The 27566-nt window shown below is 46.6% G+C and overlaps 1 protein-coding gene and 1 long non-coding RNA gene across 3 annotated transcripts in view; one reads left to right on the top strand and one right to left on the bottom strand.

Annotated features, from left to right (window-relative positions):
• Positions 1-27349, bottom strand: part of SSUH2 (ssu-2 homolog) — a 36525-nt gene extending 9176 nt beyond the window's left edge. The window contains exons 1-7 of the mRNA XM_031663197.1: positions 16044-27349; positions 6064-6162; positions 5597-5678; positions 5178-5307; positions 3544-3604; positions 2300-2424; positions 1168-1230 (exon numbers count right to left, since the gene is read on the bottom strand). Coding sequence (XP_031519057.1) covers positions 1168-1230; positions 2300-2424; positions 3544-3604; positions 5178-5307; positions 5597-5678; positions 6064-6162; positions 16044-16206 — 723 coding nt within the window. The 5' untranslated portion in view covers positions 16207-27349. The remainder of the gene's footprint in view (positions 1-1167; positions 1231-2299; positions 2425-3543; positions 3605-5177; positions 5308-5596; positions 5679-6063; positions 6163-16043) is intronic.
• Positions 2870-7528, top strand: LOC116273747. Of its 2 annotated transcripts, none has more exons than XR_004182118.1 (3): positions 2870-3105; positions 4010-4290; positions 5000-5163. It is a non-coding gene; the product is annotated as an uncharacterized LOC116273747 (long non-coding RNA). The 2 variants fall into 2 exon arrangements; XR_004182117.1 differs by lacking the exon at positions 5000-5163 and adding an exon at positions 7078-7528 and having other exon boundaries at positions 2880-3105.
• Positions 27350-27566: the final 217 nt, after the last annotated feature.

The raw sequence follows: 27566 nt of genomic DNA, 5'->3' as shown, positions 1-27566 counted from the left end.
CCCGGAGTGGGACCTCATTTAGAGACAGCCTTCGCAAATGCATTTAGTTAAGATGAGGTCGTATGACCAGGTAGGGCCTAAATCCGATGATGTGTTCTTATTAGAAGCCCATGTGAAGACAAAAAGCCATGCAGGGAGAAGGCTGGATGACAAGGGAGGTGGGGACTTAAGTGGCACAGTCACAAGCCAAGGAACACCAACGACAGCCCGCAGCTGCCAGAAGCCAGGGGAGAGGAAGGGGATGGCTTCCCTCTCAGTGCCTCCCGAAGAACCAGCCCGGCCCAAACCTTGATTTTGGACTTCTGGCTTCCAGAACTTTGAGATAATAAGTGTCTGGTTTTTTTGTTTGTTTGTTTGTTTTGTTTGTTTGTTTGTTTTTGAGACAGTCTTGCTCTGTCACCCAGGCTGGAGTGCAGTGGCACAATCTCGGCTCACTGCAAGTGCCGCCTCCTGGGTTCACACCATTCTCCTGCCTCAGCCTTCCGAGTAACTGGGACTACAGGTGTCCACCACCACACCCAGCTAGTTTTTAATATATACTTTTTTAGTAGAGATGGGGTTTCACCGTGTTAGCCAGGAAGGTCTGCATCTCCTGACCTCGTGATCTGCCGGCCTTGGCCTCCCAAAGTGCTGGGATTGCAGGCATGAGCCACCGTGCCCGGCCGTGTCTGTTGTTTTAAGCCTCCCATTGGTGGTCATGGCTTATAGCAGCCGAAGGAAACTAACTCAAGTGTGCTGTTTACTTTGTCTCTCCAAGCCTTCCAAACTTTACCTGCTCAGCACCCACCACCCTGTTCGACAAGTGGAGTCGCTTGTTGGTTTCCCTGGCTAACAGGGACTCCCTGAGAAGAAGAACCCCAGGCCTTGGTCCTCTTACAGGACCTAGAGGCCAGAGCCAAGCAGGTATTCGTTGTATGTTGGTAGATGGATAAGAAAAGAAGAGAAAAATTAAAATCGAACTGTCAAAGTGAAAGTGTCATTAGAGACCACCCAATCCCACGTTTTCATTTTATAGATGGGAAAATGGAGGCCCAGAAAGGGAGGATGGCTTGCCTGAGATGACACAGTTGCTGCAGGGAGCCCCAGGCCACCAGCCCAGCCCTCTGTCCCCAGGATCCCCCACCACCACACCCTCACTGACTCACCAGTGGTTCACGGATGACTCACCGTGCCCGCCCCGTGGCAGCCGCTGCACTTGTACCGCCCACGCCCGTGGCATTTGTGGCATTCCTGAAAGTGCAATGCTCTCTTGGGATCTAGTTTCCCAAGGGCCACTTCTCCCACACCCATGACATCACCATCTAAACCAGAGGTGCAGCGGCTCAGGACCAGGATAGGAGGATGGCGCAGGAAAGAAATGGCCGTTCCCATTTGACTACAAATTTTAGAAGACTTGACTGCATCAAGAGATCATATCACCATTTCCTCTGAGCCCCAGCCCAGTCTGGATGCCAACAAGGGGAGATGTGTTCTGGGAGCCCCACATCCTAACTCACACTCTACAGTTTCCTACCGGGCTGAACCACAAAGGCTGATGGTATTTGCCCATAAGGTAGCTAATGTGGTCTTTGGGAACAGAAGTCACTGAAAAATGGACAGGATTTTTGTGAAAGGCAAAGAGCTAGCTAATAGTATTTAATCACTAATTTAAAATAGCCTTGCCACCCTTGAGAAAGGATTAGAACACTTTCTTGACCTCTCAAAATCCTCTTTGTCTTAGAACTCTATAAAAACTCACAGAGCAAAATTACACCGTTAAATCCAGTCCGAAAGTGTAAAACAGGCAGCAATCGGAAGAGAACACAATATGAGCTATCTCATTCATGTTTTTGTAATCCACTAGGCTTCTCTCCCTTCACGCCATGATTATAGGTCCATAAAGCAGGATGGAAGTCAGATTCTGTTTCCTAACTGACTCTCATGGAAAATCCCAGCAGAGTTTTAAGTTTTTATTTTATATAAATTTCATTCAGCACTCCAGCTGTTTAAGCTAAAATAAATTTTTTAAAAAATGAAAACCACACTCAACCAATCCAGGAATATCACTGCTCACTAAAGCTGGTGACAATTTGTAAATCGGATGATCTGTTTGCTGCCTGAACACTCTCAGATTTGCTTAGAATTTTATTTGGGACTACATTCTATACACCAGGTTTTATTAAATTATGTTTATTTATAACCAAGAAATGAAGCACCGGCCTGAATTTTGGGTTTCCCTTTAAAGGATGAGTTTGAGGAAACATGCAGTGCCTGGAAAGCCTCTCAGGGAGAAGAGCAAGTACTCCAGTAATCGTGTTACCTTGACCAGTGATGAGTGAGGGACCTGGAACTTCCTGATGTCTTCCTGAAACATCGGGGGAACCTGAACCTTGATGTCCCAGAGCCTGGGGGAGGCGCCTCTTTGCGGCCCATCCACAGAGTGGTCTGATGCAGAAAGGGGTCATTGTAAGAATGACAAAGGGCGGCAGGGATAAACTTTCATTTATCCAGGAAACAGCGGGGAGCTTTCACTTGGTACCAGACATGAGTCTAGATCCTGGGGCTACAGGGATGGGTAGTCAAAGTCCCCCTTGGAGGCAGTGATTAAGCAACCAAAATTTAGAGAGAGACAGATCTGGGTTTGACTCCTGGCTCTTTTATGTCCTAGCTGCTTGACTTTAGAGAAGTTTCTTACCCTCTCTGAGCTTCCATTCTCTCATCTCTAAAATGGGGATTGTCATGGCACCTACCATACAAGATGGTAGTGAAAATTAAATGGAAGAATGTATATAAAATTCTTAGCACCAGGGCTGGCACATCCTGAGGGGCTGACAAACAAGAACTGTCATCATTATCATCACAATCCCCTTCACCATCCCATCCTCTTCCTCTTGCCCTGTTCATGGAGACAGACAGCACCATCACAATAAGATGTGATAGGATATGATGCATGCTTTGGACAAGAGTTTCACAAAGGACTCTGAATACTCAGAAGACTGGCCCATTCTGCTGGGAGGGGAGCAGCAGGAGGAGAAATCCTGAAAAGCTTCTTAAAAGAAGTGACACATGGGCTGAGTCTTGAAGAATGGACCTGAGTCATGAAGAATGGACTGGTAGAGAAAACAGGTAGGACATAGGTCTTCCCAAATAGAGAAACTTAGACTTCCAGTGGGGGCTCAGCAGAAGGTGGATGGCAAGGGGAATGGGGAGCACAGGGGCTTAGGGGCTTAGGAGGAATTAGGGGTGGCATGAGGGGGTAGGCGAATGTTTAAACACACATGATGCTTTACAACCTGGCCCCATGTGGCAGCACCAGACTGCAGCAAAAGCAAACATTTGGCTTTTTCAGGACCTCCTGCCTCCTGGGCAGGAAGCGTTTACTAAGATCAGCACTGGAAAGTCTCTGAGATGAAAGTCCACCCTCTCATTTTGCAGGGAATAAGGAAGCCAAGGCTCCAAGCAGAAGACCATCTTATTTAAGATGAGTGCCTGAGCCAAGTCCTGATATTTTCCACCAGCGACTTATTTGCCCCCAGTTAAACTAATTTCAGACAATTCACTTACTAGTAAAGGGTTGAAATGTCCACTCGCTTATCCTGGATTCACTAAAGGTCTCTAGTCGATACTAAAAGGAAAAAAAAAGCATGTTCACATTCGTGCCCCTTATGAAGGCAGAGCATTATGCAAAAAGAGGAAGCTCTTCCCCTGCCAGGGCTCAGGGGGGAAACTGAGAGATCCACACACAACACCCTCGGCTGCTGGAACTGGCTGACAACAGCGATTTCTGTTCCACGTGCCCCCAGATGTCTGCCGGGAAGTCAGCCAACCCCAGGAAATCTCCCCTGACAGGCTCAAACTGGAGCTAATTCAGTTCCCCATGAATTTATACAAAGATTCTATGAGACAAGCTTCAAAGTAGTAGCTGTCTTTGGTAGACGGAGGCCCCTGGAATCTACGGCTTTGAGATTTCCCTTGTGGAGGAATTTATCTGCCTGATATCAAAATCTTCCTTCTTGATCTTCATCCACAGAGTGACAGAATGGAAAGAGGTCTTGGACATCCTTTGCCCTCTCCTTTTACATGTGAGTAAATGAGGGCTCAGAGAGATTAGCTGATTTCCTCAAGGTCACACAGCCACACAATGGCCACTTCTTCCAGATTCCTGCTCTAACCACTGCCTGCAAGGCTCATCTGATTTCTGCGCAATTATGTGATCCTCAGAGGACGGCTGGATCAGCAACACTGGAAAATGTGAACGTAAAAGCTGCCCCTCTGCTCTGTCAATAGAGGAGACAAAAGTGCCTGCCAGAGGTAGGACTTCCCTGCAGCAATGAATAAATAATTTATTGGCACAGTCATGATTTGGGGGAGGCAGAGGGAGCTGAAGTCTAGTGGCGGGTAGATGAACCTTTCTCAGCCCATCCCTTGTAGAAGTAAGGAGCGAGGACATAGGCTTTGAGGCTACCAAATTTGAGTTTGAATCTCACCTCTGTCACTTCTAGCTGCATCTTCTTGGGAAAATCACTTAGGCTCTTTAAATTTCCAATTTCTCATCTGTAAACCAGTGACAGTGATGCTACTGTATAGGGCAGCCATGAGGATTTGACAAGGCGTGTGTGTAGCATGCGCTCTATGATGCCTGGCATGTTCAAGCTTGTCAGTGGTGTGTGCTGACACCTGTCCTTTTTTCTTTTTTTTTTTTTTTTGAGTTGGAATTTCATTCTTGTTGCCCAGTCTGGAGTGCAATGGCACCATTTCAGCTCACTGCAACCTCCGCCTTCCTGTTTCAAGCAATTCTCCTACCTCAGCCTCCTGAGTACCTGGAACTACAGGCATGCACCATCACGCCCAGCTAATTTTTGTATTTTTAGTAGAGATGAGTTTTCACCATGTTAGTCAGGCTGTTCTCAAACTCCTGACCTCAGGTGACCCACCTACCTCAGCCTCCCAAAGTGCTGGGATTACAGGTGTGAGCCACCGCACCCGGCCTGACCCTTGTTCTTTCTATTATTACTCACAGCCACAGACAAGTCAAGTTGCAGATGGGATTCAACATCACCACCATTCACACTCACACACACTGCCCCCAGGACTCCTTTCCCCTGGCTGCTACATCACACAAATAGCCCACCACTGTCCCAAAGCCCCCAGCCCGCCAGCCCCTTGGCCAAGGCCCCCTACCAGCTCTGGCCTCTTACCCTGCAGAGGGTCTGCTGATTCAGCTCCCGGATGACGAGGTCTCCAGCCACTGTGCTGCTGTAGCAGCATTTAGAGTTCACGAAGCTGAGGAGGGCTTCCCGGGCCACCTCCTCTGTCATCACAGGGACTCTGCAGGGGACCAAACAGAGAGGCAGGGACTTCTGGGAAGGGCCTGTGGGCTCATGCAGGCCAGCCAGACTCCTCAATGTGCAGGTGAGAAACTGAGGCCACAGTAGTGGTAAAATGTAAATCCCCAAACCCCATCCCTAGAGGATCTAGTGCAGTAGGTCTGGGGTGCAGAGGGTCCCCTCCAGGGATCCTGATGCACTGCCAAGGCTGAGATCCTCAAGGAAGGCTCCTGTGTGGCAAGAGTGACATAGGAAATGCACGCAGTCACACAGCACAATCTGAAACTCACCTGTGTTCCAGGAATGAGGACCAGGACCTTTGCTCCTGGGGCCTCCCCAAAGCCTCCAAAGGCGGGAAAAATGTCTGTCCTCCTGGAGAAGGGAAGAGTCAGGGGCTGGACAGCCCAGGCCAAAGGAACAAACACTTATGTGATGGAAGAAGGAAAGACTGATTGAATGTGAGAAAGAACAGATAAAGAAAAAGTGACGCATTTAATACATCTAATGCAAAAAGAATGGGGACTCCAAGACCAGCACCATCTAGGTCTTAGAGGGACCTGTCATGGCCATGGACTGTTCATAGACAGAAAGCCTATGCCCCGTTGCTTCCTATTTCCACTTACCCATGATGAGGGGCTTCCCAGGGTCCCCGAAGGGAAAGGGGAGCTATCTCAGCACCACCTTTTTCCAGAGACATCCCCCCAACCAGCATGAGCCCTAGGAAGAAACCCAAAGAACCAAGCCCGCTTGGACTTACTGCCTGCTTGAAGAAGCCAGTCATAGCTGGGCAGTCTCTCCAGGAGCTCTGTGGGGGGTGCCAGAGGACTCTCAGCCTCAAAACTGAGGTCTACCACACCTGCAGAAAGAAAAGCATGCCTGAGCCTTGGGCAGGGAGGGGAAGGCTGATCAGGGTTTCACAGGAAGCTGAAAAATGAGGGTGGGTGCATTATCAAAAGCCTCACAGTTTAAGCCAGACTCACTGTGGCATCCTTGGGACACAGAATACATCTGCAGGGCAGGTGGTGGTAGCAGCAGTAATAATACTGATGAGAAACATCAAGAATGCCAGCTCCTATTTGCTGGGTACCTACTCTGTGAATATGCATTATTGCATTCATGAGTCTGTAATTCATTGTGGTGAATTACAGATGGCTATGTATTCTTTGATGCTTCCCTTCCATTGAACCTAGGAAGATATGTGACTGCCTCAACTAAGAGAATACAGTGGAAGCATTAAAAAACTGCAGCTTCTTCTGCCTCATGGAACATTTGTCTTGGAACCCTGAGCTATTAGTCATAATAGTCAGGCTATTATGCTGGAGGGACCATGAGGAGACCCTAAGACTACATGGAAGGAGATCCAGTTGAGTTCAGCCTTCCAGTCATCCCCGCCAAACCAGCAAAGCCATCCTGGACCCCCCAAGCCATATCAGCCACCTGCTGAATGCCACTGGATGACCCTAATCAACACCATGTGGAGCAAAAGAATCTCCTGGCTGAGCCCTACCCCAATTCCTGACCCACAAAATCGTGAGATATAATAATATTGTTGTTGTTTTAAGGCACTGAGATGTGGGGTTATTTGTTATGCAGCTTCCTCCAGTGGACAATCTTTGCTCTGAGATTCCAGGCAGACTTGACCAAGACTTTCTTGGAGCCACATGGAGTCTGAGACTCCTCCTGCTTAGTCTCCTTCCTTCCCTCTCTCCCTTCATAGATGTCAGACTTACATTACAGTCTGAAGATATTCCCTCCTCTTTTCTCTTCACAGGTATCTTCAAGAAACCCCTTGCACATCTAATGCCATCTTGGTGTCTGTTTCATGGGTGACCCAAACTGATACACTAATGCCTTCCCCCATTCTACCAATGAGGAAACTGAGGCTCAGAAAGGTTGTGACTTGCCCAAGATCATACAACCAGCAAGTGGTGGGTGGAGCTGGATTCAAACCTAGACTTGTCTGACTCCAAAGTTCGTGTTCTTTCCAAGTACAGACAGTCCCCAACTTAGGATGTTTGGACTTAATTGATTTTTCTTCTTTATGATGGTGCAAAAGCCATACGCATTCATTATAAACCAAACATCAAATTTTGAATTTGGGTCTTTTCCTAGGCTAGCAATAGACAATACGATACACTCTTGTGATGCCAGGCAGTGGCAGTGAACCACAGCTCCCACTTCACCACTGCCTTGTATATTAAATGCCTTCTTGACTCTTCTGATATTTTCAATTTATGATGGGTTTATTGGGACATAACCTCACTGTAGGCTGAGTAGTATCCGTACTTTTCATGAGGCAAAACTACGAAAAAATCATTCACTATATATCTGTTTTCAAAACCTCATCCTAGCCTGTCAGGTGTGACATAGATACATAGATAGGTGTGGCCCTGAGATACCAAGGAGGAAAGCATAATATAGAAACTGGCCCCTGAAGCACTGGATGCTTCATGAAACACCTTCCCACACCTGTTGCCTCATCCCACACTCCCACCTGGGGGTGTGGAAGGCAGCACTTCTGACCCCACTTGACATGAGGCACATGAGGCTCAGAGAGATTACTCCAGTAGGCCGGGCGCGGTGGCTCAAGCCTGTAATCCCAGCACTTTGGGAGGCCGAGACGGGCGGATCACGAGGTCAGGAGATCGAGACCATCCTGGCTGACACGGTGAAACCCCGTCTCTACTAAAAAAATACAAAAAACTAGCCACTGCACTCCTTCCAGCTGAACTGCCCCATCTCCTAGAGCCTTTTTTTTTTTTTTTTTTTTTTTTGGTGGGAGGAACCTATTTAAAGCCTGTAGCTCTCTTTCTTCACAAAAGTAAAAATAATATGCCCTGTCCTTTCAAGTTGAATAAAAACAAAGACCAGACAATAGCAAGTTTTGTTTTAAATGAGACCAACCTAGGCTGATCTGGAAGTGTAGCTGTCAGCAATTGAGGAAGGAGGAAATCTTGAAACACATGGCTGAGAATGATATAGGGAGTGAAGTGTCATTAAGACAAATGAACACTCCCTTTTGCCACCTTCCAAATTAGGAATGCCCCTGTCCTCTGAGAATAAGAACTATTATCTTCATCTCTAAGGTTTTTTCTCCTTGCAGAAAACCCACAAAGGAAAGTGGATAGAAGAAGGTTTGTGATGTAAAGAGTACCTTTCTAAGCAGGAAAACCCACCTCTGTAAGCAAATGGTTCTGCCAGGAAACAGGGGAGAGATCTGAGATAGATGTGGCTGGGATGCAAAGTGACATCATCCCAAAGCTTCAAACTGATGCCTGCCAATGTGCATTGAAATCTCCAGTGTGACAGTTCATCTGGAATTAATATTAATATCTTGATTCTCAATATTGCTTTGCTTCTAATTAGTTTAGTAGCATTTGAAGCTATGTTAGCCACCAGGGACCCAAGGGTTAGCAACAGTTATCTATAAAGAGCCATGTGGTAAATATTTTAGACTTTGCAGGCTGTACAATCTCTGTCTCAGTTACTCAAGTTGGCTGTTGTAGTGTGAAGCAGCCATAGTCAATACACAATTGAATAAGTGAGTGTGGCTTCGTTCCAAGAAAACTTTGTAAAAATAGGTGATGGGTCCGATTCGGCCCTCTGAGTCATGTTTAGCCCATCCCTGACTTAGACACTCACCTGTGTGTCTGCTTAGACATTCTCCTGGGAATGGGCTTGAGGGGATCAGAAAGGTAGAGGCTGAAACCTGAGCCTTTCTGGGGCAAAGGCCCATGCATGTTCACTGTAGTTTCTGTCAGCTCCATTATCAAAATTAAAGATCAAGTTCAGGGCTGGACTGTAGCCCTGAAATATATGGCCCAAGCAGTGGAGGAAGGAGGGGATGCCCTTAGGACGAATGAACACCCCGTCTCTACCACCTCCCAAATTGAGGATATCCTTGTCCTCTGACAATGAGAAATACTATCTGCATCTCTAAGGTTTTTTCCTGCTGGCAGAAAATCTACAAGGAAGGTAAATAGAAAAAAGTTTCATAGATGTAGAGTGCCTTTGCAATTAGGAAAACACATCTTTTTGAGCCAATGGTCCTGCCACATTTTGACCGGAGTCAGAAACCCAGAGGCAGCATGGTTAGAAACATGGGTTCTGACATGTCACCTTGGGCCCAGGCTCTCCACATGATGTGACACCATGTAAGCCACACATCCCTGTAGAATTCAACCCCCTCCTTGCAAAACAGAGCAGATGATATTAATACCCAAGCAATGAGACAATGTGTGCATAGTCCTTCGTCCTGTGCCTGGCCTATAACAAAACCCAGTCACTGCCTTGAACCAGAGGAGGGTGGGTCTTCCTCTTTCTTTGTGCTCATTTAAACCAGGAGACAACAGTGAAAATATCAAGCATAGAAAGACTGTCACAGCCCTGTCCCCTGGGGATGGCCCCCCACCCACCCAGAAGTCTTGGGTCTGCTGGGGCATCAATATTCCTCTTGACAAAAAGACAGGGAAATACCATGCAGCTGCAATGTCCTGCTGGAAACCAAACAAAAGGAGCAGGAAGAGGGGAAGAATGAGAGGTGGGAAACTCAGACTCCATTCCTCAACCAGGAGCCACCCTGACCTCTCAGGGCAGCTACAGTTCGTCAGAGCTAAATTAATCTCGCCATTCTGTTATGTACAAAAATAAAGGACTCCAGACTGAACTAAGGAGGATGTGTCATTTCCTGTACAGATCTTGACGGGCTCAGCAGGGAATGTGGACGTCATGGGGCATTGTGTGACACCCAGCATGGGACACTCAGAAGGGGCTACCAGCCACATTGCTGTTCCCATGGTGTTGAAGCTGAGTTTCAGGCAGTTGTCCAGCGGGGCCACCCCGCCCTAACACACACATTGTGTCCCGTGGCTTCCAAAGGGACAATGCAGGCATGATCTCCTTTGTGTTTCATGATAACCAGTTTTCCCTATTTCAGAGAATGAAATGAGGCTCAAAGATGTGGTTTGGGACAACTTGCTCACACACGCATGGCAGAGATAGAAATTGCACTTAGAGCTCAGATCCTATCTCCAAGCCCAGTGACCCCTTTACTTAGCTGAACCCCCTTTGGCTCCATGCAAACAGCATCAACTGAATGCTGAGAAGACTTTGCAAAGAGGGTCGCCAAGGTAGTGTTTCAGCTCACCAGTCACAAGATATTTTTCTTTTGTATAGAAAGGAATTTTCCTTGTGGAGAAAGGCATTATTAATGGGTAACCCCTTTAACTTTCTCTTTTTAAAAATGTCATTCCTTTGACTTCAGATGAGAAAGGAAATCAATGTCCTTTGCCCCTAATTCCACATTAATCATCTTAAAAGCACTGAAGTGTGCCCAAAGGGCTTCCCACCACCATCTTACTTGAGTTTGTTTCATACATTGTCTCCTTTGACAGGTGCGAGGGCCCCTTTTGGACAGGGGTCCCTCTCTCGTATAAGAAAAGAATGGCATTCAACACTCAAACAGTGGGAATACAACAGGCACACGTAAGTGTTAGGGGAACAACAAACCTACCACAGTGGGCATATTGTCGATATACACAAATGCCTCATTATTTGAATTATACTTGAGATGATGCCAAAAAGATTCAGGTGGTCAAACTCAGACACACAAAGTAGAGTGATGGTTGACAGGGGAGAAGGGAAGAAGGAATTATTGAATAGAGACAGAATTTCAGATTTACAAGGTGAAAGGAGTTCCAGAGAAGGATGCTGGTCATGGCTGCACAACAATGTGAATGAACAGTACTACTGAAATGTGCACTTAAAAATGGCTAAGATGGTAAATTTTATGTCATGTATATTTTATCACAAATAAAAACAACTTGAGAAAGAGAGAGGTGATCATAAGAGAAAGAAAAGAAAGAAGTTTAGCCGGGCGAGGTGGCGGGCGCCTGTAGTCCCAGCTACTTGGGAGGCTGAGGCAGGAGAATGGCGTGAACCCGGGAGGCGGAGCTTGTAGTGAGCTGAGATCTGGCCACTGCACTCCAGCCTGGGCGACAGAGCGAAACTCCGTCTCAAAAAAAAAAAAAAAAAAAGAAAAGAAAGAAGTTCTGTTTTGCCATAAAGAACAAATAATTGGCCACACTAGTTAAAGGACTTTCTAGCAAGACCAGAAAACCTGATCACATCGTTCCCTCACCTAATCCCTGCAGTGACTCACTATTACCCACAGCTAAATCCAAGCTCCTGAATTTGGCAGGTAATATCCCTACCTTAGATGGCCTTTACCCCCAAGAGAGGAAGAAAGGATTCTCATCTGCCCTCATGCCAGGGAAAAGCCTCCTACGGGTGCAGACCAGGGTGAGAGAAGGTAAGGCAGCTAACTGTGGAAGGAGGCAACAGTAGGGAAGAAGAACAGAGAGAAAATAGGAAGGAGAGAGACAAGGAGGGCAGAAAGAAAGAAGGAAGGAGAAAGGCAAGCCTGCTGGAGAGAGAAGCATGAGTACTTGGTTTGAGAGCCATTGAAAAAATATTTGGAGGAACAAATGTTCACCATGTGGTGAGACCAACATCAAGAGAAATGGGTGAAGAGTTGGGAGAAGTTTTGCTTTAAGTTGTGAAGGCTGCCTGGGTTGCCAAGCAAGAATGCAGCAAATATTGCAATTTTTGTTTTCAATTATTTAAGATTGTTATTTGTCAATATTTTTCAATTATTTGGAATATGAAATTAATGCTTCTTAGAAAGTGTTGTGATGCCAAGACAGGGCCACACAGGGGCTGGGCTTTCCAGAGGTGCCCTGTGGCTTCATGATACAGACATTTGTACTCACCCTCACACACCCTGTGCCATTTCCCCAACCCTGGCTGGGGCTGGTCCTGCCCATGGCATCCCTGGGTACCCCCTCCAGCCTGACTTAGCTTAGACCTCACTGTCTCCAAAGGTGTCTGAGTGCGGCTCCCTGTCCTGTGTCCCTTAGCACTCCATTTCACTTCTCCACTGTTGTTTTGACAAATGACTTTTTAAGAATCCTTTGTAAAACGTCCATCTGGGGTCTGTGTCCCCCACCAGACATGGAGTACCCCAAAGGTAGATCAATGTTTTATTCATCCTCATTTTCCCAGCAATGAGCATGGCACAAAATACCTAACCCACTATGCAGTCTCTGGGAAGGAAAAATCACTCAATTTTTTAGGGCCTTGATTTCCTTTCCCTAAAAGTAGGGCTGAAGGGAGTAGGGTCACTGAGAGGAGCAAATGAGACGATGCATGAGAGGAGACTCTGGAAACTGATTGAGGAGAGCCCTGGGGATCCTGCCTAAGCTGTAACAATTTCATTAAAGCATTTTATTTCTTACTCCTCCCCAAAGTAGATGCTGTATCTTCCCATTAGGGGCTACCAGAACCACTATCCCCATCCAGAAGTGTGCAGCCTGTAGGAAAGACCAGATGGGCCCCTAGAGGCCAGGGTTGACCTAGCCAGGAAGGCTGCATTCTGGTGGCTGTGCCTCCATCCAGGGCACGTGTGAAAAACACTGAGATCTCGCGTCAGTAGCCACTGCTAATGGCAGCTTGGTCCTTGCCAAGAAGTCCAGCACCCTTTCTGACCGAGATACATGGAGAGACTGAAAGTTAGTCTTGGTACTGAAAGCTTGCCATCCCTAGTCGTGGAGGGCAGCGGCATTCTAATGAGCAAGCTTTCTGGGAGCAGAGTTGGCCAGGGTACCAGGGGAGAGTCCCAGCTCCTCAGCACTGGGTCAGGGGTGGTGATGGCAATGTGACCTCAGACCAGGGCTCTCACTCATGAACTCAACCCTGCCCCCGTCCACAGGGACTCATGCCCAGGAGTAAAAAGGTACAACCCATGTCTTATAGTCCTAGATCAGAAAAGCTGCCTCCTAGAATTACCAGGGGCTACATTTATAGACCATCTTACTTGAAGAGGCTCTTGCTCACCATTTCTGGAAGAGGTTTCAGTCTGCAATCAAAGAAATAAGTTCCATCATAAGAGATATGGTATATAGAATAAAGGAGGGGTTCTTTTCTCTTCTGCTCTGTACTAAGATGCTACACTTAAAGAAAAGAGTGATTACATCTGGGACTGTTGAAGAAACAGGATCTGGTTAGGCTAGAAAAGAAAAGACTTACAGGGCTCTTTTTTTTTTTTTTTTTTTTTGAGACGGAGTCTCACTCTGTCACCCAGGCTAGAGTGCAGTGGCCGGATCTCAGCTCACTGCAAGCTCCGCCTCCCGGGTTCACGCCATTCTCCTGCCTCAGCCTCCCGAGTAGCTGGGACTACAGGCGCCCGCCACCTCGCCCGGCTAGTTTTTTGTATTTTTTTTTAGTAGAGACGGGGTTTCACCGTGTTAGCCAGGATGGTCTCGATCTCCCGACCTCGTGATCCGCCCGTCTCGGCCTCCCAAAGTGCTGGGATTACAGGCCTGAGCCACCGCGCCCGGCCAGGGCTCTTATTTTAAACAGGGAGCAGACATTCTGAGTAGACTTGGGGCCTGGAATCAAGACCAAAAAGTAGAAGCTCCAGGTAGAGAGATAGCAAATCACTGTAAGAAAGAACTTTGGACAGTCTTGGCTATAAAAATTGGACCAGCCCATCACTGGAAGTGTGCCAGCCAAAGTGGGAGATGCTGCCCTAGTCAGGGATGCTGTCACAGGCAGTCAGCACCTGAGGGTGATGATCAAAGGCCTCTTTGAGAGACCTGCACGTGGGTGCCACATCCTAGAATGTTTCTATCCATGCACTTTGGTCCCAAAACATATCACTGGAGGAAGGTTTCCTCCCTCTGAAGTTGCTCACATTATAGACCTGAACAGTGAGGGGACAACACTTTAGAGCCTGCAAAGTTAACTCGATTGGATAAAATCACCTCTCCTCTAAACAGGCACATTTGAATTACGTAAGGCCTGTAGCGGGCTCCCTTTCTGACACTTGGGGGGTAAAAAAAATCTACCTAGTCTCTGATTTCATTAACTTAACTTTTTCTAAAAGCTTCCCTGGGTGCCCCCATACCTTGCAGTGTACCCCAAGTGCTCACCTGAGTTCCATCACATCTGAGACCAGCACTCAGCATGACCCTATGAAAGACTCAGGGTTCCTAGACTTGTAATGGGGCCAAAGACTTCACCTTTCTCTCACCTTGCTCACCAAAAGGCATGAGGTCAAAACAGGAACTTCACAGGAGATAATATTTCCCATTAATAGCAGTTTACTTTTAAAGTTCTGGGGACCTGATCGTTTCCTAGAGTCAATATTGACTCCATGTCTACTCTGGGCACTCACTTTGTAGCCAATGAATATTTGATCAATCCTGCAAGATGACACCTTCCCTTTAAAAAAATTATGGGAAATGAAGTTCAGAGAGGTTAAGTGACTTGAGCAAAGTCACCCAGAACTAGGAGGCAGAGCATAGGTTTGAGTCCATATCTGACCTAGTCCATTGCTACTATGAGAAACTCTAATCATAAATGGAAAGACTGCTAATAAACAGTGTTTTGAAGAAAAAAGATTGCATTAGAATGTTATTTGAAGCTTATTAGAATAAGAGTATGGATATACAATTTCCAATATATTAGAGGTCAGATTAAGTCCTCCTCCAGTATATGCTAAAATATCTCCAGGCAGTCTTCAACTTCAATATGAAAAAAGATTCCAACAAAACTTAAATTGAGCTCTCTAAGTTTAGTATAGGTTAATTTCATATTCTACTTCAGGTCTAAAACTTCAAGCTTTAAGATACCAACATTAAAGACAAGAAAGAGTGTTATGCCTGCAAAGAAGCTCTGATGTCATCAAGTCTGGTGACTATGAAAGTATGTTAGTGTCATGGGTCTCTCTGGATTCAAACAAAAGCTATAGACCTCTCTCTACATTCCCCACAAAGCATGTTCAGAAAACACTTTGCCCACACCCTCGTGGGCAAAGATTGGATTAGATTGAGACCTCCTAAACCAATCTTGTTTTATAGATGAGAAAACTGCAGCTCAGAGAGATTAAGTGATTTGCCCAAGATCACACAGCCAATTCAGAGCAGAGTCAGGACTTGAACCCCCACTCCCCCCCCAACACCACCCCTACTGCACTGTCTGTTTCAAATTCGGAATCAAAAAATTCCTTTTTTAAAACATAGCGTGTTTCTTCCTGAAATATCACTTCCTTCTTCATGTTTTAAATAGCCCTGAGAATCCATTGTATTTCTGTCCTGGTAGTGACAGGATGGGGTCACCTGGGCTATGTTTCATAAGCGATAATGAACGAGCCAGCTGTTTGCCAGAGAAAGATCATGAGTGAAGACTTTTCCCAACCTTTCTGTAGAGTTAACCTCATCTAAGAACTGAATCCAATTGTGACTGAAATAAGAATCCTGAAAATCTCACTTACATTTGGCTGGGAGCAGGAGATACTGTCAACTAGAGAAAAAAAAAGGAAAAAGAATATAAGATTTGCACAGTGTCACTGTGATAGAGAGAAAAGTTCTCAATTTCGTCTTTCACCTTCCTTCTCCATTGTCCAAAGGCACATAACAGAAGAAGAGATTGCAAGCTACAGGTAGGTTTTACATATGAGAAGAAGGAAGAAAGAGGTGCTCTCAGCAACCCAGATGCAGACCCAGGACTGCATTTAAGGCAGATGGAAGAGTTCACACAGTGCTAGCTACAGAGCTTATTAGAAAAAACTATAGATACACAACTTCCAACATAATAGAGGTCAGATTAGGTCCTCCTCAAATGCAGGCTAAAATATCTCCACACAGTCTTCCATGCCATCTTCGAGGCTCTACTTACTGTCATCTTCACTCAGATCCCTGTCCATGGTCCAGACGTCCTGCCAAAGAGATGTCTGCTCTTCTAGTGTGCTTGGACCGATGTGCTCTGATGGACCACCCTCAGGCCCCTCCCAGAACAGCAGGCCCATTGTTACCAGTTTGAATACAACAAAAGGAAACATCTATACCATTCATCATAGCAGCTGCTCGGCACCCAATCCACCGGGTTCTGGGAGCTCCTCTTCCACAAGAGCCTTCTACTGCCCAAGCTCTTGTGGATGCTACTAGTTACTCATGTCCTCACTGCATGCCTTTGAGAGGGGCACTGGTATCATGCCCATTTTTCTGAGCAGGATGATAGATTCACACCCTCATCAGTCTGACTCTCCAGTCAGAGTGCCTGACCACTGAGCTACATCGCCCAGCTGTAGGAGGCAGAGTCCTAAGTATTGTAGGGGGCATGCAGAAAAAAGGTCATAACCACAAGGAGAGTACCTCCCCAAGGGGGATATTATATACAGATACTCAGGCTGGGCAGGGCCTCTGAGGTCTTCAGCAGCACCAGCCTCATCTCCCTGGGGAAGAAACAAAGCTGGGATTGTGAGGCCACACTGCAAAGCCACACAGCACCTCATGGGCAGAGCTGGTTCCCAACCCGGCTACGTGGGCCACTACTGTTCGCCACACCAGCCTTGCCCACTGTGAAACATCTTTGGATTTGTAAAAGGTCTTTTCCTAAACCTTTTCCATTGGAGTTTTACACCCCTTCAACCTCAGCCCTTGGAAGATCTCCTCTGCATGAGTCTAAACACAGAACTTGTGAGCTGGTCCCTGAGGCTCTACGGGTCCCACTCCTTCCACTGCATTCTTGGTAATCACTCCTCTGAAGCTGAACCTGGGGTTCTCTGGCCAGGGCGATGAAACTGCCCTAGGCCTTGACTTCCCCATCCCAGCAATGCACCTGGGATGTGCCATGCTATTCCTCAATGACAACCTGGGATTGCCTTCACCAGGGAAGCATCAGGACTATTTTGTCAGTGTCCTAAAGTTTGGCCTGTCTGGGATGGCTCCCAGCTGCTCCGTAAAGAGCGTGTCTTTGTTCTCTCTACTGTCTTCACCCTCGTCACTGAATGCCCATCGCCGATAGCATGCAAGTGCAATCTTCAGCATTATTCACAATTTCACAAACACTTTAGGTGACTTAGTCCTCACAATTAGGTTTTTATGGCTGGTAGGAGCACTGGATTTCTGATACTTGAGAGTCATATAAATTTCATTACTGTGTATACACAAGGATGACCATGATCCTGAGGAAGAAATGTGGTCTTTTGATACCTTTATACATGAAGCAAGGATTTTAAGCCCTTATAGAATTGTCCCCATGATAAATAGGATTATCATTTGTGTGCCTTTCTCTGTGTGTATATTTTACCCTAAACATGTGTGTGAGCATCCATTTCTGTGTCTATTTATGCGTGTGTTTGCATATGTGTATGTATTTGAGCCAAAACATGATAAATGATAGATAAATTAATGACAGAATACTTGCAATTTAACTAAAACAATATACCACCATTATATCTTGAGTACTTTTTAAGCAGCAATATATGCTTACCTAAAACCCTCCTCAGCATCTAAAAGGAACAACCACAGAAAATTCTTTAAATGTCAAATTGAACAAAATGTTAAAGAGAATTGAGCACTACAAGGACCCAAAATCTGAGGCTGTAAAAATGCAGACAACCCTGAGCTGTGTCTTCGTAACCAGGGAGTGGTGATCAGCAGGAATGACAGTCATTTTCTGAACATTACTTAGGTCACATAATAGTAAGTTAATAAAAAGCTCTTAAAACGCATGGAAGATGAACAAATCAACAGCTAGACCTTTCTAATCTTGCTTTGGCATCAGTACGGAAGTGTTGTCTGCAATAGTGTGCTTGAGTGACTCGGGGCAAATAATGTACCCATCAACACCTAACATCCGTGGTGTCAGCAGTAACAAGCAGCATTAGCTCTAGGACCCATGACGGTGTGAGGCTAGTACTGGTCCCTGCCTCTTACTATTATAGAATCAAAGGGGGTTGGGGTCAGGGAAGAGAGGCACCCACGCTGTGCCTGACATCTGACGGTCATTCTGCCTCCCTGCTGTTGACGGAAATGAGTGGGCTCTGAGAGCTCCTCCTGAACTGGCCCTCAGGGGTCCATGAATATGAATCATTGCACGCCTTGTGTACTGCATGTGCTAAGTGCTCATGAAACATTTGTGGAATTAGCACAGCTGTCCAGGAGCTGACTCTATCCATTGATTGCTGTCTGAGAACGTTGTTTGTTCTTGGAAATAAAATCTATGTAATCTCACAGGTGGGTGTCTGTCTTGGGATATGTCACGGTTGCAGGAAGGATTAGGGTACGGCAGAGCTTCAGAAGGGAATCAAGGAACCACGTGGTCGGACTGCAATTGAACATGATAGTGAGGGAAAAGCCTAGAAGCAAGGCTCAATAACTGTCTTCAAGTATTTAAAGGGGCATGTGGGAAGGCAACAGCAGAACAGAATCTCAGGACACCTGTCCTATCCATGAGCACGGATGCGGAGAGCTGTTCTGGAATGGAGATCATTTTCAGCTGAACAAAGAAACTTTCTGTGAGAAGAGTTTCTTATCTTTGGACTGAGCCCTTCAGAAGAATATTAAAGCAAAAGCTTGGTGATTAAACGAAGTGGGGTGTGGGCAGGAGTAGAACATCACAGTCTATGGCTTCAGAGTCAGGGTAGACTGAGTTTAAAGTCCTAAAGTGGACACGACAGTACTGCAGCCTCTTTCCAGATCACCCCTGAAGGACCGTAGTGAGGAAAGGTACTCCCAGGGGGCAGAACCTTGAACAGTGCCTGATCTGGTTATTTCTTTTTATCTCGGAGAAGCTGGCTACTGTTCAGCTCCTGCTGGATGAAGGTCTCACCCCACCATCTACAGAGCCCTCACTCTCATTCATCCAGTGAATGCTCCCTGCACATCCACCAGGAACCAGGCCCTGCCTCAGGCCCTCTCAACCCAACTGAACCTAGAGCCACCCAGAACCCCCACAGGAGCCAAGACTACCAACAAAGGAGCTCTGCCCCAAAGGGCCTGGCAGCCACGATAACATTGTTGTTGGCTTATCTGCAGCCTGGGTGGATGGAGACCAGCGGTGCCCATGGTGGGAATCGAATATGGAGTGGCGGAGAATGGGCTTGACACAAATAAGAAACTTGTCCAAGTAGGAGGTCTCAAAACACTGTGCCCAAGCACCCTCCTCTCTCTGGGAGCCAGGGAAACTGGCACATCCCTCCAGGCCCAAGTCGTGGACTTCTAACTACACACACAGAAAACAGGGACTGAGATATTTTTGATGCCCCCCAAATACCACAAAGGAAGAGAGATGCTTTCCCAGATGCTTTCTCATTTAAACCTTCACAACAGCTCCGTAAGATAGATATGGTTCTCCTTATAGACGAGAAAACAAGGGCTTAGAGAGGTTGAGTGACTTACCCAAGGTCACACAGCTCTGGTGTGGCAAAACTAGGATGAGAGTAAGTTGGCACCAAGGCCCTGATGTAGATGACAAACAATTCTGTGCATTGTTATGTGTCATTGTAAGAAGCTGGGGGAAGGAGCGTGGCATGGTTTTTACTGACCTGGCTACTTAGTGGCTTGGCCCGTGTATCAATCAGCTGAACGGAAAGCAATGGAGGAAAGCTGAGAAACTACGATGCCTGCAGGCCAGCGGCCTTCAGGAAGGTCACCCTCCACCTTTCCCTTTCCTAGCCAAGCCTGAACCTTTGTCTTCTCAACAACAGCAAAGCCACACTTTAGCCGGTGACCCCGATCCCGAAGTCTTTCTGGAAGCTTCCAATGAGTGCTCACCAAAGCCATACTGTCTTCTGTGACTCTGGTCTGTTGCTGCCCTGGGCTTCCCTCTGTTACCTCCTCCAGGCCCCAGCACCTCTTCCCTCATCCCCTTGACATAGCTGAGGCCCCTCTTGGAAGCCTCCCAAAACGCAGCTGGGGAAATGATGAAACACAACACAAAAATTAACCTTGACCCTGGATACATCGCAGCTCCAGGATTCCACCAATCGTGATGCTCCAGGAACCCAACTCACCAACTTTCTTAAAAGACTCTGGCCGGCCCCCATTGTCTAATGATGGCCTGGTTGCCTTCCCCTGGGTGCTTTAGTGAGTGCTGGGCTGCCCTCCCAGGTCCCCTCAGGATGAGAACCTCATCTCCAGTCCCTGGCCAAGCCCGTCCCTGACTCACCCTGGGCCTGCTCCTGAGCCCCTACCCTCCAACAATGGGCGAGACCTTCATCCTGACTACAGGGCGACTCAACTCCTCCCTATGCAAAATCCTGCTGCCTTTGCTTCCTCACAGGACTTGATCCCAAAAGGACCCCCAGCTAACTTCCCACATACAAAGTTCCTCCTCCTCAAAGTCTTCTTCCCAAGAACGCTGCCTGCAACAGGAACTTTCACCACATCTCACCACATCCAGGGCCCCAAGGCTCCTGCAGTTCATGAGAATGGCAGGAATTGCATTTCTCCTCATTCCCAGAGCAATTCCCAGGGGCGGGCAAGGTGGGATGGTGGCTCCTCTCCCGCAATCTCTAAATATCAGGGTGTGCCCGTCCATCCGTGCTCACTCCCTTGGTGACCTCCTTCGGTGTGATGGTTGTCCACACACTGACCATTCCCAATTTCTGCCTCTGCCTGGACCTCTCCTCTGAACTTCCGACTCCTGTATCTGGCCGGGACATCTTCCCTCAGTTGTCTAACAGACTCCTCAAGCTCTCTGTGTGTGTTCAACGCTGAACCCCTGGTCTCCACCCGCTTTCACTCCCCCTTTTCCTCATACCCCCATTCAATGTCAGCAAGTCATATCGGCCTGGGTCCCCTCCCAGTCTGCTTCCTTGCTCCCACTCGTGCCTGAGTCCCTAGCCCTCTTCACCTGGATTGCTGCAGTCACTTCCTCATGCGTCTGCTAGCTGTTGCCCTGGCCCTGACAAAGCCCATGCTCAACTCAGAACTCAGACTGATCCCTCTACACCTGTAAGTCAGCAGACAGCCCTCCTCTGCTCAACACCCTCCCTGGCTACAAAATCACTTGGACTGAAAGCCAAGTCCTTGCCATGCTCTGCTAGGGACACTCTGCACCCTTCCTGCCAATATGGCCTCTACCTGCTTCCCTTCAACCCTTTCCTCCAGCCCCACCAGCCTCTTCATCGTTCGCTGGTCACACCAAGCACATTCCCACCTCAGGACCTTTGCACTGGCTGTGCTGGTGACCTGGAATTCCCCTCCAGATCTCCACACAACCTGTTCCCTCACCACCTGCAGGCCTTTGCTTAAATGTCACTCTCCCAGGGAGGCTGTCCCTGGCCCCTATTTAAAATTGAACACCCTGCCACCACCACCAAATCTCCAGTCTCAAATTTTCTTTCCTGCTTTTGTTTTTCTTCATGGCTCTTACTTCTATCCAACACATTAACTAACTTAATATGTGTTTTGTTCAACACCTGTCATAATCCGGATGTAGGCTACCAGATAAAAACCCAAAAAGCACATTTTTCTCTGTTTAGTTTCCTGCTGTATACTTAGCACTGTGAACAGGGCCTGGAAAATAATAGATGTTCTATAAATATGTGATGAATGAATAAATAAATAAATATACATTTTTTATTATTAGGCAGGGACTTTATCTTCCCATTGTCCTGGACTTCTAAACAGTTTTCTCCAAAGATATGCTTTGTTCCAACTGTGGGGAAACTGACAGAAAAAAAAAAAGGCCGCTAGTAATTTTTAAATACCAGTTTGTCCCACTTTCTAGACACTCACTTCTTCAAAAACAGGAATCCAGTCTGAGTGCCGCATTACAAGAATAGCAGGAAGGAGTTCAGTTTGACCATGTAGCTCAAAGACTTAATGAAGGATGCCTCCCTGGAAGCTGGGACTACAGGAAGCTCCATCCCGTGGCTGAAAAACTGACCGGTGATCGCTCCTGCTCCATCCATGGCCTGGACTCTGAAAGACGTTTCCCATGGAGCTTTTCTGTGGGTCAATGCAGATGCACCTGGGGGCTTCAGATTAAACCAACTAAAACAAGCTTCTGTGGTTCTGGCTGCTGTCCTCACTAGGCTAGAAAATGGGAGAGGTTTTCAATCGTGGCTCCTGGCAGGCAGGGAGAACAGAGTGGCTTATTTCCAGCAAAAGGCAAAGATGCTAATCTCATAATGCAGAAGGCTGCCTGCCAGCAATTGCACGCACATTGCACAGTCCCTCCGTTTCTCCCTTCCTTCCTACTAATCTGATCCATTTATCTACAAAACCAATTTGGAATTTTAAAAGGCCAGTCTATTTGGTCACTGAAATTTTCAAACACAAATTCAATTTGCTTTGCAAGGCACCACCAGCCTTCCCAGGCCACGGGACAACACTAACTTCCAGTCCTTGTGTTTGCAGAGGGTGTTTCTGTCATAAATGCTTCAGGATCCAGCCCATTGCATCTCTCTGCTATCTCAGCAAGAGGGGAGGCAAGTGAGGGAAGCCATCATTGCTGATGGTGAGCACTTGTTGGCACCTCAGAATTTTTCTTGTTCTACTTCTTCACTGTGCACACGGGGAAACCAAGGTCAAGAGAAAGGAAGGGACTTGTCCAGGCTCCCATGGCAGTGAGTAGCAGACCATAGCCCAGGATTTCTTCCAGGACAAATATGCTTTGCATGTTGCCCTGAGGTCCCCAGAGGTGAAGTGACTCCTGAGGCCACACAGAAAATTGGGAGCAGAAGCAGAATGAGGCATCGTGTATTTTTTTCACACATTATTAAGAAGCTTTGGTTCCTTGCAGAGACCTTGATGGGTACCAGAGCGATAAGTAACATCAGACATAGCCCCATTACAGAGTCTCCCATGAAGCCAAAAGTGGCAGAAATGATTTTTTCCTCTATCCCCTGATGTTAGGCCTCCCATCTAATGTCAACTGGAGAGACAGCCCTCAGCAAGGATGGACGTGTTCCCACGGCTCCAGCCTAATTCTCTTTTTCCCCGTGCCAGCTCCTCCCCTCCTCTGCCTCTTCACCATCATGCCCAGCCACACATACAGGAAACCCCTAATTATCCGCAACTCTGGTCTCTTATCTTCCCACATACACGCACCTGCCAATCTCTCCTCCCTCCATCTCCGTGGCGACTGCCTCAGGCAGGCTTCCACTCACCCCTCCATCCTGGGGTCTCTGCCCCCCTCCGCACCTGCTTAGCACTGCCAGCCAGTGGGAGCTGTTCTACAGTGTGTCCTGCATGCACAGTGATGACCAGGAAACGATGGAGGTCAACCATCCATCTCCAAAAGGAAAATCAAATGATCACATGATCAGGATGACACACAGTGTCCACGGTGTGACAGAACTCTCCCACCTTTCCTGTTGAGTCCTTGATCCAAGCACACAGAGACCTCCTTGGGATGTCTCTGATCTCCCTCCCTCTGCACCTGTACCACAATCTCCCCCAATCCCAGGGTTTCAGGTGCTCTGTGATCAGGAGTAGCCTTGTGGACCATTTACAGAAATGGCTTTACCAGCTCTGGATTTTTCCCAATAAGATATCTACAAGGCAAGCAAACCTTTGTGTCACTAATAGCAGCTGCCTTCCATGGCATAACCTCAATGCTTATCATGTCTACCCAGACTGTCTTCTATTCCTGCTGCTCAGAGTCTCCCTCCCAAGAAGGCAGGATAAGAGAGAGGAAAGAAAGGGGAAGGGTGGAAAGCTTTTCCTGCCTACTTAGATCTGATTAAGTCTCCTGCTTCAAATCTTCTATGGCTCCTTATTACCCTAGGATGAAGTCCAAATCTTCAATCTGCCTCCAAACAGCCTTTCCAGCCTTAGCTTTCACATGTTTTCCCCTGATATACCTATACCAAGTTTTGTGCATACAGTTTCCCCTATTTGAAACATTCTCCTACCATTTTCTGCCTGGCAAACTTCTACTCATGCTCCAAGGACCATCTCAGATGCCCTCTCCTCTAGGAAGCCTGGCCAGAAACAACTGTTCTCTCCTCTCTGTCTGCAGGCCACTCTCCACAGGGCTATTATTTATGAATATAAGCATGTGACTGACTCCCCCTTTCCCTCAGGCCATCTCCCTGGGAGTGGGGAGGAGACAGGGCTCCTCCTTGCCCTGGGGATCCCACCTAAATGGCCTGAGACTCCGCCATGGTGCCTGGCTTCCAGAGCCAGTTCCACATCCACTTAGAGAATGAGAATCCACAACCAAAAACTCAAATGACAGCCGCAAGAATGGACACCTTTTTGGATCTAAATTAAGAATCACATGGAGATTTAGTGTCATCCAACTCAAACCTGGTCATCTATCTGGCTGGACATGAAGCAGGTCAATGTTAATCACAGACCTCAGAGCAAGAGGCAGGGGCCGCAGACGTCATCTGCTTCAAACTCCCTTTCATTGTCCTCTTTTATTTACCTTCACCATTATTTTTTATATTTATAAAAGAAATATCCTAATCCTCAAAAAATCAAAGTTTTGAAAGATTAATAGCTAAAAACTAATGGTCACCCCACCTCCAATGTCCATATGTCTATTTACATGTAAATCTGCTGATAAGTGTGCATACACTTAGAATTTTTTAAAAGCGTAAATGAAATCATGCTATAAATATTGCTCAACCTTTTTGTTAAAAAAAAAACACAAAATGCAATATAGATATCTTTCTGTGTCAATAGCCCACACAGTTTTATCTTGTTCATTTTATTGTTGCTGTAGCAAATTTTACATTTAGCACACAATCTGGTTTAAATTCAGGCACTGGGCTAGATACTAATAATATAGAAATAACTAAAATATTGTTCACAAGACTTTTGTTTTTACTGATAATTTTTGAACGAGATTATTTTTCTTTGTGTACGTTTTATGGAATTATAACACACATCATTTGAAAAGCACAAATCTTAAGCACACAACTGGATGTATTTTGACAAAGTAAATGTACCCGTATGACCAAAACTCAGATCGGGAACACAACATGACCAGTTCTGAAGCCACCTCAGGCCACTTTCCAGTACTCACTCTCCACCTCCCGACCCTCCCACCGAACCCAATGGGAACCATTCCCCTGCCTGTAACAACTTGGCTCAGTTTTGCCTGTTGAACTTGGTACACTTGGACTCAAACAGCAGGCACTTATATTAGTCAACTCAGGCTGCCATGACCACAGAATGGTGGCTTAAATGACAGAAATGTATTTTCTCACCATTCAGATGGCTGGAATTCCATAATCAGGGTGCCAGCATGGTTGGGTTCTGGTGAGGGCTCTCATCCTAGCTTGTAGATGGTTACTTTCTTGCTAGGCTCTCATGTGGAGAGGAGAAAGACAGAGAGCAAGCTCTCTTCTGTCTCTTATAAAGGCACTAATCCCATCCTGGGGACCCCACCCTCACAATCTCATCTAAACGTAATTACGTCCTGAAGACCCCATCTCCAAATATCATCACATTGGGGGATAGAGTTTCAACAAATGAATTTTTAACAAAAGAATCTGGCTTCTTTCACTCAACATCATGTTTGTAGAATCACCCATGTCATCTCAGCCTCATTTCTAACACTTCATAGTTTCCCATAGTTTCCCATTGTAGGAATGTATCATGATGTATTTAACCATTCTCCTCTCAATAGACACCCAAATTGTCTCCTATTTCACTGCAGTTACATTGTTGTGCTTTAAAGATAGCCTTGTACTTATGCCTGCACATGTGTATGTGTTTCCATAGGGTAAATTAGTAGGACTAGAACCATATCACCCCACTTTACAGATAGATACCGGAGCTCCAGGGAAAATATAAATACCTCAGTGTCTCAGTGGGTGTCCTCCCCAAGGTCTCAGTGTGTGGCCTTCCCAAAATCACAGTATGTGGTCTTCTCCCGCAGATCTCAGGGTGTGGCCTCCCCAAGATCACAGTAGGTGGCTTCCCAAGGTCTCAGTGGGTCATTCCTGCCCCCATTAGTCCCCACAACCTCTATCTATTTCATCCCTCTGAAAATATTGACTTGGAATTCATTATGCACACAAACTAGTTAGAATCCCAAACATGCCTCGAATCAATTTTCTGATTGACATCAATGAATGAGCTGACAGCGTGGAGAGAAAGCACCATTTCTTTGTTCAGAGCCAGTCAGCAAACTGATAACACAGCCTCTTGCTCTTCTGTTTTTGTCAGAGGAATGATTGAAGGTAGAGTAGAAGACTCAGGAGGCAAACACATAGGCCAGGATTTCAAAACCCGTTCTGTTCTATCCTAAGTTCAGAACACTGGGGAATTTTTCAGATATCTCCACTTTTTTTTCTTGTTCTCCTACCACTGTGGAATAGGGGAAATCGAATTTCAAAAGAATATTATTCTAACTGAATATAAGCCTGTGCTGCTATGAAAACAAAGTTTCTAGTTGTTGGGTGGTTTGTTCTGTTTTTTAATAATTTGTGTCCCACTTCAACAATAACCAAGGATATAAGATTTTAAGAAAGAGAGAGAGACAAAGAGAGAGAGAGAGACCAGGTTTGTGCAAATCTCAAACAGAACACACCCAACTGAAAAGCCTTCATGCTTAGGTTCGAAATTGAGAAACTTAAATCTCTGACAATATATACTCTCCCTCTTTTCCATGTTCTGCTAAAAGCAGCTAATTTTCCCATGAACAAGTCTGGCAGGAAAAGGAACAAAAGGTTTGGTCCAGGACACTTTTTACTATTTATTCCTCTCACATACAGGAAATGAGACCTCCGGGAACCTCGCTGCTGCCTGCCACCTGGCCACCTCTGCCCAGTTTTGTGTTCCCAGCCTGGCACAAAACCTGCTTATGGGTTGATCATTCCAATTCTCGGGCTCTCAGCCCCTCTTGACAGCACCAGGCGGTCACTGACTGTGTCTCAGGGACAGCAACATCCATTCCACAGTCGTCATGCCCCACCATGTGCCCTAGGCTGGGGACACCACTGGGAGTGAGGAAGACACAACCTCTGCCCATGTGGAGCCAACATGACGGAAAGGATGAAGAGGCCACATCATCTCATTCAGTCCTCACTACAACCCTGTGAGTTGAGAATTGTTATTAGTCTCAGTATATAAATGAGAAAACTGAGGCACAGGGAGGAAGTGACTTGACCAAGCTCCTATAGGTGGGAAGTGGAAGCCAGGATTTGAACGTGGGTTTTTCTGGCTCCCATGATGTGTCTGCCTCCTCTTCATGGGATTTACCACTCTGTTTCATTTTTTGGTTTGTTTGTTTGTTTGTTTGTTTGTTTGAGACGGAGTCTCACTTACTCTGTCACCCAGGCTGGAGTGCAGTAGCACAATCTCAGCTCATTTCAACCTCCACCTCCCAGGTTCAAGCAATTCTCCTACCTCAGCCTCCCGAGTAGCTGGGATACAGGCATGCACCATCACGCCAGGCTAATTTTTGTATTTTTAGCAGAGAGGGGATTTCACTCCTCTGGTCTGGAAC

Source organism: Papio anubis, chromosome 2, assembly GCF_008728515.1.
Source record: "Papio anubis isolate 15944 chromosome 2, Panubis1.0, whole genome shotgun sequence".
Taxonomy (NCBI): domain Eukaryota; kingdom Metazoa; phylum Chordata; class Mammalia; order Primates; family Cercopithecidae; genus Papio; species Papio anubis.
This window is presented reverse-complemented; position numbering and strand designations above follow the sequence as displayed.